At 37.0% G+C, this 15,703-nt stretch overlaps 1 protein-coding gene across 5 annotated transcripts in view; it reads left to right on the top strand.

Moving 5' to 3' along the window:
• TMEM67 (transmembrane protein 67) overlaps positions 1-15,703 on the top strand; it is a 74,102-nt gene that overhangs the window by 40,029 nt on the left and 18,370 nt on the right. For 4 of the 5 annotated variants that reach the window (XM_045007233.1, XM_045007232.1, XM_045007235.1 and 1 more), the window contains 12 exons: positions 1,749-1,908; positions 4,956-5,079; positions 7,556-7,661; positions 9,391-9,447; positions 9,545-9,643; positions 9,803-9,901; positions 10,274-10,360; positions 11,714-11,813; positions 11,905-12,044; positions 12,498-12,638; positions 13,155-13,235; positions 14,561-14,677. In XM_045007233.1, coding sequence (XP_044863168.1) covers positions 1,749-1,908; positions 4,956-5,079; positions 7,556-7,661; positions 9,391-9,447; positions 9,545-9,643; positions 9,803-9,901; positions 10,274-10,360; positions 11,714-11,813; positions 11,905-12,044; positions 12,498-12,638; positions 13,155-13,235; positions 14,561-14,677 — 1,311 coding nt within the window. The remainder of the gene's footprint in view (positions 1-1,748; positions 1,909-4,955; positions 5,080-7,555; positions 7,662-9,390; positions 9,448-9,544; positions 9,644-9,802; positions 9,902-10,273; positions 10,361-11,713; positions 11,814-11,904; positions 12,045-12,497; positions 12,639-13,154; positions 13,236-14,560; positions 14,678-15,703) is intronic. The other variant, XM_045007234.1, reaches the window with a different exon arrangement.

Here is a 15,703-nt window from a genome sequence, read left to right as displayed (position 1 = left end):
GTTGCTTATCCTGTCTTTTAGCATACTGAGTGAAATGAGTTTATTTGTTAAGTCTCAGATACCAATCACATCACAAAACAATGCAGCATTACATACCATACAGTCAGTGAAGGCTGGTGAAATAAGCATGAGACTTGGAACAATGAGGGATTCTTTTTTCTTTAAATCTCTGCTCTGCTGTTGCCTCACTATTAATAGAAAGACACAATATGCCTGACATCCCTACACTCAGATTCTTTGCATTTCACATAAGAACGGACATACTGGGTCAGACCAAAGGTCCATCTAACCCATTATCAGGTCTTCTGACAGTGGTCAATGGCAGGTGCTTCAGAGGGAATGAACAGAACAGGTAATCATCAAGTGATCCATCCCGTTGCCCATTCCCAGCTTCTGGCAAACAGAGGTTAGGGACACAATTCCTGCCCATCCTGGCTAGTAGTCATTGGTGGACCTATCCTCCATGAACTTATTTAGTTCTTTTTTACCTTTAACTTGTCTCACTCTCCCTTTTTATAAAATGGAGATAAAATTTACCTCATGGTGGGGGGTGGGTTTCTTAGGTATATCACTTAACATTTGTAAAGTTATGTGGAACTATATAGCACCTAGCACAGGTTTATTTATTCATTGTTGTTATAATTATTGTTAATTAATTTATCTGCACTTGGAAAATTTTCCTAACTGAAGTAGCAAAGAAAGTGCATTATTTATTGCTGTATAATAGCAGACCTGTTCTAGCTGCTTTTTGAGTGATGTGAAAATCTTACAGTACATCACTTTAGTTTTCACATAAATATTTGCCCAGTTATTTATACAAATGTCTCTGATCTTTAAATAGTCTTTACTATTTTTACACATATATAAACATAGTAGAGTTCACTTTTATCTGTCTTCAGATATTGAAAATAGAAATGGAAAGCTATTGGCCATTCAGTGTGGATCACTGAATTATGCCAGCTTGGCTCACCCCTCTGAGGTGCTGTTTTTTTTGTTTGTTTTTGTTTTTATGTTTTGGTCCATAGTTAATGAAGTTGCTTTCTTTGTCTGTGACTAGGCAATGCATATAGCCACATGAATCCCTTTGTTGGATGTAAATTTAATAAATAAAGGGTATGTCTACACTACAGCTGCAACTGTGCTTCCCGGTGCAGGTAGACAGACATGCTCTAGCTTGACCAGAGTTCGCACTTATGCTTGGGGTATGGGCAGATTTGTACTCAGGCAGCTAGCTTGAGCTCCCACCTGCGTAACCCCTGTTTATACTGCTACAGCGTTGACATACTCTTAGACATAGATTCAGAAGTTGAAACTGGATTATAAAGATTGTATCCCCATCTAATTAGTACCTTACATATTAAGCTGCATTCAAAACTATCCAATGATTAGAACAGGCTAAAGTTCTGTGATAGAACAGAAAAAAATTGTTAAATGCCACAATATTTGTTCCATATGTTTCTTTAAGTATGTTTCTTTTTCCTTCTTGATATAAAACAAGAAGGGAGGAAACAGCTAGAGGCTTATTTTCTGAGTTTGAAGTCTGTGCATGTGCATTAAACTACAAGTGGCTTAGTTAAAAATTATGGATTTTCTACAGCTTAATTGCTGGAATGTCTTGTTGCATGCTCTTTGTAAGAGACAGATTTCTTAGTTTGGTTGGGGAAGGAATTCCAAAACTTTAAAATAAAAAAGGTCACTTTTGTCATCTAATTACTTCATTACATATTTTGTTCACATTTTTTCTATAGTGTACAATTTCTGTTTCCAAGATGTTATCCGATTTTGCTAATCCGATATTTTATGATGTGTATCTTGAATATCATGATGATGATAGTGGACAGCAATATCTGTGGGCCGTGCCAGTTTTAAATTTAAATCTTCAATACAATGAAATGTCTGTGAATCAAGGTAGGAATATCATACTGACTATACTTTCTGTGAATTGAATTACATTACATACCATCAGTAAAAATATAAATGAACATGAGTATACCAATAGCTTTTATTGCTCCTAAAAATCACTCCTCCATTTTAAATATATCACAGTTTACCATAGTTGTAAAAATCTTCTTGAATTTTAGAGCCAAAACCTGACCCTCGTTCTGTGCAGGAGTAAGAGGCTTTGGCTGCATATGCTTGGTCTACACTGGCATGACTGATATTATGTACAGTCATGCCAGTGCATAAAGGCCCATGGAGGATCTATGGAATTTGGGAAGTGAAGAAGGAGCTGGCAAGAATTCAGATCTATGGGGGCTCCTTCCACCTTAATATACAGGTGGATTTTCATGTTATTTTTGGAGGGGAGTGGAATAGATGAAGTATTGTCATTGACAGGGATCCACCATCCGTTCTCCTACATAGGTGGGGATGATATGGTAGGAATGTGAGCTGATCCAGACCTGAGGTGGCAGTAGAGCAACAGGAACAATGCACTGATTCTGCTGCTTTTCTGGTGATCTGGGAGAAAGGATTACTCCCTACCACCACCCTTGCCACTTCCTACAGAGTTCCTCAGTACACTACCTGGTTACTTGAGATACACACTGAATATAGGATTTGGCCCCTAATACAGCTGTCCAGATGAATGAGCGTGCATTTGTTTAAAAGTGTGAGCCCATGTGCATGAGAAACTAGATACAGGAATCTTGCATAGCACATTAACATCCTATGGAAACTAATAATACATAATACCATGTGGAAGAAAGAAGGTTGCATACATTTGTGTAGGGGAGGCAAATTTCTTTTGTGTGTGTAAAATATTAACCATAATGGGTACATGAGCTTATGTTGTTTTTAATTTAATGCATAGCCTTCCACCTCAAGCTCATGATTGTATTACTGCAAATGTAGATATCCCACTGCCTCTTTTATTCAAGCACAATAGTACCATTCATTTACCATGTTGCTTGAATAATGCGTGTGCTAATAAATTTGGATCAGATCCATTGGCTTGTTAAATCAATGTTGTTCTGCTCTGGAAGCACAAAGGAGATTTTTAAAGGCAGTTTAACCAGCTACCTGTGGATTCCCCCACACACAGTGAAGGTGTGGCTATGGAGCTGCTATCTCTGCCTGATTCCCAGCTGCCAAAACATGTAATGGTCCAGATTTCAGACATACAGAACAGCTCTGAGGTTTTCACTCTTGTGCCAAGGATCAGGTCTGGTGTCTGTTGGCCCCAGGTTTAATGCCACTTTTGCTCTTGTTCTCCCCTCCCCTAGATACACCAGCATTGAAGCAGAGTAGAGCATAGCCAATCCAGTGAATTTAGGCCATTATATAAAGTGTATGTTTTTATCATAGACCATTACACACAATATTATATATGTGAGTGTGTATAAAAAATTCCACTTTTTGTTCATTTTTCAGAAAATAGTAATTTAATTGAAACCTACAAAAGCCAAGGAAATCCACAGATAAGATGTCTTTCACACTTCCTAATGCCCATTGACATTCCAAAAGTCTCCAAACATACGTCACTTATGCAGATCTTGTATCAAAACTAACATTGACAGAACTATCTGCATTTAGAACAGGAGTACTTGTGGCATCTTAAAGACTAACAAATTTATTTTAGCATGAGCTTTCACTTCTTCGGATGCATAGAATGGAACACACAGATGGGATATTTATACATACAGAGAACATGAAAAGGTGGAAGTATGCATACCAACAGGCAGAGTCTAATCAATTGAGATGAGCTATCGTCAGCAGGAGGAAAAAAAAAAGTTTTTCACTCTTGTGCCAAGAGGTTTTTTTTCCTCCTGCTGACGATAGCTCATCTCAATTGATTAGACTCTGCCTGTTGGTATGCATACTTCCACCTTTTCATGTTCTCTGTATGTATAAATATCCCCTGTCTGTGTGTTCCATTCTATGCATCCGAAGAAGTGAGCTGCAGCTCACGAAAGCTCATGCTAAAATAAATTTGTTAGTCTTTAAGGTGCCACAAGTACTCCTGTTCTTTTTGCGGATACAGACTAACACGGCTGCTACTCTGAAACCTATCTGCATTTAGTGTCTTACCACTAAATTAGCATCAATTGCTTCTCTGCAATATGTAAGTTATCTCCTCCCCTTTTTCTCTCGCTCTGGATGAAGCCTAGCTTAGGTACACATGTAAAGGGAGGCCTGTAGACCTATTAGCCTGGGCTCAGAGACCATCTTTAAGAGCAGCGTTTCAATGAATCTGAGAGGGAAGACGCTAAAGTGCACACTAGCTGCCTTTTCAGCAGTGCTGGCTGGCAGTTGCATATACTGTATTCTGTACTACAGTGGACACTGGGAAGTGGACCAATCCCAGTAGAGAGAGAGATCAGGAGGAGCTAAGCAGCGAGAGAAGCAGAGCTTGTTGGGAAGGAAATGGTGGAAAGGAAAGTGTGTACTTACAAGTAAAAGAGATGGAAAAGGAGAAAAATAATTTAAGGCATGGGGAAAATAAAAAACAAAAAGTAGGAATAGATGGGTGAGAGATGGAAGGAAACAAAGAAATGGAAAGAGAGAGCCAAGGAAGAAATAAAGAAAAGGTAAGAAAAGTTAATACGCCACAACATCTAATTGTATTGTCCTGGTAGATAGGGCAAAGGCAAAAGGAGAGTGAAAACCATTAAACCCAAGGTGGGGGACTCCAGGCTGACTACATCCCCATCCTTAAATCTGAATTTCCTTGTTTTTGTAGCTGTTATACGTTATTGGGGGGAGGGAAGGTAAGGAGTGGGGCGGAGGGGTTTGAGTCAGAGATTTGAGGTTAAATGGACATATATGGTAATTAACAAAGAATCATCTAAAGAATTTCTTAATACAATCCTATACAAATAATAGCAATAAATATGTATAATCATTAATACAATGATGTAAATCACTTCAGTTTTAGTCAGACTTATTTCATTCCTGCTGTAGTTTTGAACTACTATTTTTAAAGCATTATATGGTTTACCATTTCTTTTTCATAGGCAGCAATATGAACAATTGGCTTTTGACTCGTCGGATGTTTTTGGTGGATAGTTTAAGTGGACAAGAGAATGACTTGGGAACACAACCAAGAATAATTCGAATTGCTAGCAAAATAACCATCAGGTGAATAAATGATAATGTAGGTTGTACATACATACAAGATGAAGCTGACCATATGAAATGCAGTTGCACTGTTTCTTTCAAGCCTACAGATTGCATCCCTGGAACAGAGGCCTCTGTCAGTGTATCCTTTGCTACTTTTCTTATTGCATAAGTAGAAGGAAGTAGGCAAAATTTCTGTAGGACATTTTGACAGCACTCTGTCTCTCTCATCAAAATCAGAATGTTCAAAACTGAACTTGCTGGTGCTGAAGTTACTCTGGTTCTCGTCTACCATTTAAGATTGAGGTCAGGATTCTACAGTCTGCTGAGTCAATTTTTCACCATATAAAGTGTGCACAAAGTGAACTTTTAAAATGGTAGGAGATGGCCAGTGGAGAATTCCCCTGGGTAGGGGAATGCAGATTTGAGGGGTCTCAGGCTGACACCTTGGCTTCTGGATAGCTGGAATCATTAGATCATTAGAGCCAAAAGATCCTGTTGGAAAAAAGGAAGCCTTTGACATGCCAGACCTAGTTGGTAGAGTGGTAGAGATTCTCCATGTGGACAGTTCAAACTGTAGTAGATTCAAGAGAGTCAAATGCTTTTATCATAGACTGTATTGTTACTTTGAAACAGTTAAAACTGTCTTGAGCTTTCAGGGTCCACTTTGTTATCTTATCTTTCCACCCTAAGGTACACAGATGAAAGGTTTGTTCCATGTACTTCCTCTGGTACAATGAACCACCTCTGCCTTGGGATGTAGATCATAAGATTCTCGCAAAGCTCATGAACTCTCTTTAGTCTGTTCTTTCTACCAGGTCTCTGTGTAGACACTGTTTTTAAAGTCATAACATAGCCTGGAGAATCAGAGCTATAATACTGAGAGCTGATGCACTATGGTTCATAAGGAAAATGTGTTCCTGTGTCCGCCCCTCCCCCACACACCATTCCTGTGTCAAGTGATCTCTGATTTCCATCTCAAACAGGCCTGTAACCTGTCTATAGTGTTTTATCTTTTCTCCCAAGCCTCAGTTGTATCGAGGAAGGTCATGCTCCAATATTTTAGATGTTATGGGGGGCTTAAATTTGTTATCTATATTGAGCCAAACCTCTCCCCAGGTTCCCCAGACATGTTGTGGCATGTGGAGGTAGGGACCCAGGAGTTAGTTCATCTCAGCTCAAAGGCTGTCCAGATTGATGAGACTATGCATAATTGCTACGAGCTGGGAGACATTCAGCTATCTATGCATACCAGAAGACATAAGGACAGCCATACTGAGTCAGACCAATGGTCAATCTAGTATCCTGTCTTCTGTGAGTGGTCATTGCAGATGCTTCAGAGGGAATGAACAAAACAGGGCAATTTTGAGTGATCCATTCTCTGTCCAGTTCCAGCTTCTGGCAGTTGAAGGTTTAGGACACCTGGTGCATGGGGTTGCGTCCCCATTAGCCATTGATGGACCTATCCTCAATGAACTTACCTAATTTTTTTCTGAACCCAGTTATACTTTTGATTTTCACAACATCCCATGGCAACGAGTTCCACAGGCTGACTATGCATTGTGTGAAGAAGTACTTCCCTTTGTTTGTTTTTAACATGCTTCTGATTAATTTAATTGGGTAACCCCTAGCTTTTGTGGTACTGTATGTGATGGGGTAAATAACACTTCCCTATTCACTTTCTCCACACCATTCATGATTTTATAGACCTCTGTCATATCCCCCCTTAGTCGTCACTTTTCTAAGATGAACAATTCCTGTCTTTTTAATCTTTCCTCGTATGGAAGCTGTTCCATCCCCTAACATTCAAATAGATCTAAGGCAGCCTGTATAAAATATATGTGCATTGTGTCTGTCAGTGAAATATGGAAGTGTGCTGCTTGGAGATGTATAGGTTCTTATGTAACATTATTTTGTCAACTTTTGCCTGTAGATCTCATGCCCAATCTGAAATAGCAGTCTTGTAGTTGCTTTAACTACAACCTTTGGACCAATCTCTTGGAGATTAACTGCTTGTTAATCTGTTAAGAGTGGGGAAAGTTTTGAAAGGAAAAAATGGTTACTTAACCACATTTAGTACGTTATCTTAGATGATTGCATGTATGGAATCAACACTTCCTGCCATACCTTCCCCACTTCTTTAGAGTCCCCTGAATTAAGGGAAGAAACTGAAAGGCAAGGTGGGGTTACTCCCACTTGTGTACTCTCAGAATTCTAAAAGGCAGGAGTAAGTGGATATCTAGAAGATTCTAAGCTTGAGTGTTAAGAGCATATCCATATGAAGAATCACCTTGGAGAATCAGTTACTGTGGTAAACTTTTTTTTGTAGAGAGGGTGAAAGTACACTTTTGTATTCCAGTCACTTTTTAATTGCGATATAGTGTTATTTCTAAATCCAATTTTATTGATCAGATTTTTTTTGTTTTATATTTAGTATTTTACTTTCCAATCAGTTTGTGTTTTCCAGCTAAAAATATTTTTTTTTGTATTTCTGCAGTATTCGTCTTATTCCAAATACTCAGAGAGGAACTATCTATCCCCCTCTAATTACCATTGCCTACAAGGATGTTCTTGTCCAAAACCCAGATACCCAGAGTGTGATGGTGAGTTCTTCTCTGTTGTTGTCCTAACATGACAGAATTATTAGGGGTGCTCACAGTTCTTTGACAGTTACATTTGAGTTCGCACTTTACAAATCTAAAGATGAAATAAGCAGAATTTCTAAATCTGGTCAGTATTAAGATAGTATATATCAATAAAATATAATACATTTTTAAAACAAAACAGTTGAAAATGTTTTCCTCTTCCACTTCCCTTATTTGAACCTTCTATAAATTAAAAAACAAGTCATCTAAGATTGTGTATTTGCTTTATAGTGGTATAGCATGCTGAAGTACAAATTAAAAAATAGAAACAAATGTATGAAGAATTGCAAGAAAAAGCAACTCTTGTGAACTAAATATAATATTTTGATCAAGAAATGGCATATTTTCCTCTAAAATCCATGCATTAACAGGAAGCAAATGTGGCATGAGTGTTCTGGCTTAATCAAATTCAAGTATTGGTAAAAGATCAAAAACCTACAGTGCAATGTCTTTTCCTTTAGTATTATGTCACTTGCAATAGATGACTATGCATTAAAGAATTTTTAAAAAGTGAGATTTCATGTAGTAGAATAGCTGTTCTACAGTGAATAAACATTCACAAACTGCTGATATCAAAATATCCTTCTATTCTTTCTTTGTATGAACCCTTCTCAGCAACTCAGGCCTCCGATACTGATAGGCTTCTGTTTGGACGTATTTGGTGCTGAAAGTGTTTGCTGCGCTGAATGCTAGAGCTGCTCAGGCTGGAGTGGCATGACGGAAAAGAAGTGGGAGACAGCACATGTAGAAAAATAAGAGAGAAGAATATTGTGTGTGTGTGTGTGTGTGTGTGCGCGCGCGTCTAAAACAGTGCCTCCCATCAGACAAGAAAACTGCCTTATAGAAAAGCCATTTGGAATCAGCTGGAAGTGACAGGAACAGTAGGGTGGGCCAAATCATCTGACACCAGAAAGTAGGGAAAGTTTAAAAAAAAAAAATTGGGGGGGGGGGGTTGGTGCACCTAAAATGTTGTCCCCTCGTTTGTCAGTTGTGATGGAGCACTCTCCCATTTAGACAAATTTGACATGAGGCCTGCTCTGTCAACAAAATCACTTATGAAAGTACATCCTGCCTTTTATGAGCCCTTGTCTTCCTGCAGCTAAATATTTTTAGTCTCAAATCCAGTTTAAGTGACCATATTGGTTCTCTCGGCAGCAGCCACACGTGTTCAGAACCAAGGCAAATAGTCACTAGCCTCAGTCTTTTTTATCAGATTGAATGTGCTATCCATTTCCACCTACTTCTGGACTTTAGATCTTCCAAAAGTCACAAAGCTAAACTTAGGGAGATTCAGTCTGAAATCACAGGACAAAGATTTACTATCCTCTTTACATATTCTTTTGACCTCAGTCAATTTTTTTTAAGAGCAGATGTACAGTCTGAGGAGAGCTATTTTAGATCCTTTAATATTTTTGGTTTCCTTTACATTGATGGAAAATCATATGTGACTGAGCAAACTAATTTTTAAGGGCTTGCTTTTTTCCCCTTACATCAGTGTAACTCAGTCTACTTCAGTGAAATTATCCCTGATTCATGTTGATGAAGGAGCAATATCAAGCACTCAGTAATTTCTCTGGGAAATGTGAAGGATGTACATCATTATGAGGATAGCTGGAACACTGGTTGTAGCAGCTGAATTAAGTTAGTTTGTTATGTATTTATTTACTTTTTGTATCCTAATGTTTAGGTTTCCTTCTCAGTTAATTATGAAATGAACCAATCAGAGGCTCAAATTCAGACACATGTAAGTCTTGCCTCCCTTAATCTGTCAGCGTATTTGTTAACTTTTATATAAAAAAGACAAAACAAATCTGCAAACAATTAGTTTTCATTCTCTTTAGATTGCATTGGGTGTGCTTGGTGGACTGGCGGTTTTATGGTCTCTTCTGAAGACTGCTGGCTGGAAGAGGCGGATAGGGAGCCCTTTAATTGACTTGCAGGTATGAAAACAGGTTGTAATGGAAACCAATTTTCAACTATAGTATTAGCTACAACTGAACTATATAACATATTATGTATTACAGTGTGTATATATATACACATATATAAAGTAATTTTCCCGTTTTAGAGCTCTGTGTAATACACTTTTATAATTACAGACAGTTTTGAAGTTCTTGCTGTTTTATGCTGGAGACCTTGCCAATGTTTTCTTTATCATCACAGTGGGAACAGGACTTTACTGGCTTATTTTCTTCAAAGTAAGTAGAATTTTCAGATTTGAGATACAGATATTATTTTCTGAGTAAATACATTGCATTCATATTTTACACACAACTTTATTTTCCTTTTTTTGCCATTTCTGTCAGACTGCCAAGGCAAGTTGTATACATAATACTCTATGTTTTGTGCCTACCCTTTGTGTTCACCTCTTCCCCTCCCTTGAGACTTCATAGTGCCTGCAATGTATTTAATAAAGTTAGTCAAAATCTTTCAAAAATTCAAAATTATTACATGAGAAATTTCAACAAAATCTATTCCAGAAATGTTCACTGTTTTTCAACCAACTCTGGTATTTAGTATGATATTACGCATGCAGTCTATATTATTTAATTGTAGCTCTTCACTTACAGGCACAGCAGTTTGTCTCAGTTCTTTTACCACTTCCATCTCAAGAAGAGGATTTCGTTACATATGTAGGATGTGCTTTTGCTCTAAAGGTAGATGTTTTGCTCTAATGGCAATCATGACATTTTAATGGATGTTGTTTTTCATTATACCTGTTTACAAATATCTTGAATATTATATTTTATTAATATATGGAAGAAAGAATTGTTTTAAGTTTTATCCTTTTGGGCAAAATCATTTTTCCTTGAAAATTGATTTTTTCCTGTCTTTTGAAGGAAAACAGATGAATAATCACCTATAGGAAGTCTTTCGTATTCATTTAAGAGTACCAGGTGGAAAGAGACTTGAGTAAAATAACAGTCAAAATTGTATCAGAAACCAAAACATTGAATTCTAAAGAGAAGAATAAACATCACTATATTAAATCATGGCCAAAAAACGTTCCTAACCATCGAGTAGAATTCATTAACCGCTCCCTTTGTAGAGTGGCAACTTATAGACTCATAGACTTTAAGGTCAGAAGGGACCATTATGACCATCTAGTCTGACCTCCTGCACAATGCAGGCCACAGAATCTCACCCATCCACTTCTATAACAAACCCCTAACCTATGTCTGAGTTATTGAAGTCCTCAAATTGTGGTTTGAAGACCTCAAGCTGCAGAGAATCCTCCAGCAAGTGACCCGTGCCCCATGCTGCAGAGGAAGGCGAAAAACCTCCGGGGCCTCTGCCATTCTGCCCTGGAGGAAAATTCCTTCCCGACCCCAAATATGGCGATCAGTTAAACCCTGAGTATGTGGGCAAGACTCACTGCTTTAACTGATCACTTATATTGGTAGAAATGTCAGCTATTCTTCTCTGTACAGTCATGCATTATAGACTGACATTCTCAAATATTCCCCTCTTTTCTGGACATAACTCAGAAACAGAAATCAAGATACACTTTTTAAAAAATTCGTTTGTAGACTTCAGAATTTAGTGGTTTCCCTACATGGGGAAAGTATTTCAATTATGTTGGATACTATTTTGTACTTAAAAATAGTAATATGCCCTATTGGGCCATCACTTTCATCAACTTTTCCTCCCTAGTAAGGTGACTGGAACAAGTTGATTTTTGTCATGCATTTTACATTGCTTACATTTTCTTGATAACACTAGACATTACACATATCACTATTGTACCAATTAAGTATGAGGTCCCATAGAGGAGCTGTACTGATGATTTACAATAATACATAACTCTTTAAAAATTTCAAATGCTTTCCAAATTAATTCATGATGGCACCAGAACTTCATAATGAAGTTATAACCTGGTGTACAGTTGGGAGTATTATTCATAGTTTTGTTGCATTAAAGGAAGAGGATCTGTTTGTTATGACTTTATCTTTTCTTAAATGCTACTGCAAGTTTATTTTTATTTACATTTCATTGTATGATTTTCTTAGGCTCTGCAATTTTTGCATAAGCTATTTTCACAACTTACTGTAGATGTTTTCTTTATTGACTGGGAGCGTCCTAAAGGCAAAATCCTTAAAGCCGTTGAAGGTAACTGAAAACATTCTTGTTTGTATAACTTCAGACATTACTTTCTCAAAGAATAACATTTTGAAAGCTTTACTCTTTGTATTTTTTCTAGGTGAAGGTGGCATAAAAAGTGCTGCTGCACCTGTGAGCATATGGAGGACATATTTTATAGCAAATGAATGGAATGAAATTCAGACTGTGAGGAAAATAAATCCACTCTTTCAAGTGCTTGCAGTTCTTTTCTTTTTGGAGGTATTTTTTAAATCAAATTTCGATATAACATTAGGGCCAGCTTTTGATGTTTGCAATCCCTACAGCAATGTGAGGCAACCTTCAAAGATTTATCTGGAAAAGTTGTCTTAAAGGAAGAAACCAGTGTTTTGGTATGGGGCTTTCTATGCCATTGCTATAGTCCATTATGTGAATCCAAAAAATCTTCTATTAGGGCATGTCAGCACAGAGCAGCAATTCCCATTAGAGGAGTGTGATTTCTAAAGCTCACCATGTGTTGTGCACTCACTGTCCCTAGTAGATCCTGCTTTCCCAGTCCCTGCTTTATATTAATTTTTATTATTTACTGAAACTCTCTGGAAGAAGAAATTAGAATGAAAATAATGGATTTTTTTTTCAGTGATGCTATTCATTGCTGTATTATGTATAGGTGCCTGATTTAAGAATAAGCTTTTTTCTTTTGTCTCTCTTCAGGTTGTTGGATTTTCAAACCTGGCATTAATGGATTCTTCTTCGAGTCTTATAAGAAGCAGTGAGAGTTACGTAGCTCCCTGGAGCCGCATTCTCAGATTTGGTGTGTCTACTGTCCTCTGGCTAGTCATTGCCATGTTACAGGTACAGCTCTGAAATATGTAACTCTGAATCATCATTATGACCCTAGTTGACCAAATCACTTAACTTGAAGGACATCAGTAACTTCTCTTTCAGCAAAGCTTTAAGTGTCTGTTTAAATTTTTTGCTGAATCAGGACCCATATCTTATTTAGCATGCCATCACTTCAAAATTTTGTCCAAGTCGCAAGGTATCTCATGGCTTACATAAGATCTTGCCTTTCAGTCACCATCTTGAATTTCCTTTCTGAGAAGTCTTCTCTTATCTGCTTTATTTTGTTTTTAAATAGTCATAGAGTGTCCTCAAATTTTAAACCAAGCCTTTAAAGTGATTGCTGAAACTCTCCTCCTTGGAAGAGAGACTCAGAAAGGGCAGCCAGGTTTTACTGAGCCCAATGTGAAGCTGACAATTCCTGCAGTTCGTCATTTGCGACTGCTACATTTTAAGCTAGTTGTACTATAGTTAAGAAAAGAAAGTCAAAGCTGATGAACTAATAAATAAAAATCTGGTTTGTTTCAGATCATATTCTTTGCTGCATTTTATGAGAGATTTGTAGAAGATAAGATAAGACAATTTGTTGATTTGTGCTCTATGAGCAATGTAAGTAATTTTGATTTCATCACTGTAATTGCTATCTTTTAAAATGGATTAATATATTAGAAATTATTAGGAGGTTCCATTTTTTTTTAGCTTTAAATATAATGTTGTACTGCCTAATATCCAAAGCTAATGTTCTATATCATTGTGTGCGTCCTCAGCAGGCTTGGGGTTCTTGCCGTGGTGTACAAGAAGGCTTCAAATTGCCTGTAATATGGGTTAGGTTCTAAAGAGTAAACTGTCATAAACATCATACAGGGTTTCAGGCATGTAACTCCATATAGGCATATGACTAATTCTTCATGCTTTTATTTAAGAATGAAGCAATAACAAATCAGGACAGAAGGAAGGCATGCAGTCCATATATTGTAGGCCTTTCTATTTGTTTGTATTATAGCTTTTTCCTCTTAGAAGCTTCTCTGTTTTAATATGTTCATGGTTACAATTTCTACTTGCTACTTTTGGTTATCCATTGATTTCCTTTACTCTAATTTAAATACCCCTTACTGATGTCATCATTCTCTTGTAACCCCACTTACTGATTGCTATCTGGATCCACCCCAGATTTCTTCCAGTTTAAATTCTCACCCTTGAGACTTTGTAGCTGTCCTCTTATCAACCAAGGTAGAACACAACCAGAACCAGTCAATTCAGCTCATTTATTTAACCAGAAAAAGTGTTTTGTTTTTTTTTAATATCATTCAGCATTTTTTCTGTTTGAGCCCTCCCGGCCTAAACCTGCCGCTTCCACAAAGCTTCTGGATCTTGTTACCCTGTGGAATTAAAGACCTGAACTCAGGTCTGTTGTGTAAGTTAGGCTGGAGAGCTAAATTAAGTCTACTGCATGGAGGTGACCCAGATAGCTTTAAGAAACCATATTTAGTATGACGGACAAGTGATGTTCCTTACTGAGTAGATTTCTGTTATATATAGCTTGCTAGGAGTTGAAATGAAACCATTGAACTTATTTATTCTACTTCACTGAATGCCTTTTGAATTTTTTTTATTAGGATAAAAGCTATAGGTTGGTTTTTTTTTCTCCAGAGTCCTTGACTTAGATTTTTCTACTCAGGAGAACAGCTAGTGACTCTTGCTGTTAATAATCTGAACTCTAGGACTGGCAAAAGGGGTTTTGTGGCCCTAGGTAAATTGAATTATATGTATTGCACGTAAATCATTACTAAACATTTTTCTGACACATACATTTTGGTATTTTAGGACCTATTTTATCCAAGTAATAGAGCTGGCTCTGCTGGTATGCATTAGTAACTTTTTTTAGTTTTGAATCCATGTATTAAATAAACTATTTCCCCCTTTTTGTTTTTTAGATTTCAGTATTTCTCTTGTCACACAGAAGTTTTGGGTATTATATCCATGGTCGGTCTGTGCATGGACACGCAGATACCAATATGGAAGAAATGAATATGAACCTAAAGAGAGAAGCGGTATGCAAAGAAAATACAAATATACGTCTTTTGATTCCCTTTTTTGTAACTGAATGTAGAGAGTTTGGTGCATAACAGGTGCACAATTGTATGCCATATTGGACTCTGAGTTTGTTCTCTCCTTATGGAGAGAAGGAAGAATTGTAAGAGTTGGTCCTGGAATAGCAATCGCTTATTAGTTCTTCTACTTCAAAGACTGATTCCCTGGGTTATCGAAAGTTCTGTCTTTCTAAAATACAATTTTTTTTCTCATGTAGTTAAATACTATTGTTTTGATACTACAGATTTTTAGACTCTCTTAACACTCTGTAAAGAGGTGTCTACTAAGAGACCTTCATAAAGAGGCAAATCTGAAAAATACTTGTACAGAAAACAGTTTATTCTGTCTGCATTCTTCAATTCCAAATGCAGCTCTCTGGTGCCATTACTAATTTATTGTAGAAATCAGCTTAAATAGATGTTTTCACCCTCATCATAAAATATGCATCTGCTTAATCCTGCAGTGAAGTTAATTCGATATTAGTGACTTGTCATTACATTTCAGTTTTCCTGCATCACTGCAGGATGAAGTAGGGAGAAAAGGTGAGTATCATAAAGATACAAATAACTTTGATATTCTAGTAAATAAGATAAGGAAAAACTTAATTTTGAAATGTAGTTTTTTTTATCCCTAAAAGTTCCCTTTAAATTGATTCTCTCCCCACTTTAATAGCTTAATTTAAAGTAATTTAGAGAGAAGCATTTTCATTCTGTGAGAACATCAGTTTTTGAAACATTAGTCTTTCCTCCTTTGCTGTTACGTTTTTTTGGGGTTGTTTTTTAAGTAGGAACAAAGGAAAAGATGGAAAGAGTTGGGAATTTAAAGGAAGAGGGTAAGGGAAAGCAAAAAATGAGGGGAAAGAACTGAATAAATGGTAAACGCTTAACAATAAGTGGGGGGTGTGTGTGTGTGTGTGAAGATCAAAGATGTTCTAAAACTAACAAACTGTCTTCTGGTCTAAAGTAGGAAATATCCTCACAACAACT

Source organism: Mauremys mutica, chromosome 2 (assembly GCF_020497125.1).
Source record: "Mauremys mutica isolate MM-2020 ecotype Southern chromosome 2, ASM2049712v1, whole genome shotgun sequence".
Classification (NCBI taxonomy): Eukaryota; Metazoa; Chordata; order Testudines; family Geoemydidae; genus Mauremys; species Mauremys mutica.
The sequence above is the reverse complement of the archived record's forward strand: the minus strand, read 5'-3'. Positions and strand labels throughout refer to the sequence as shown.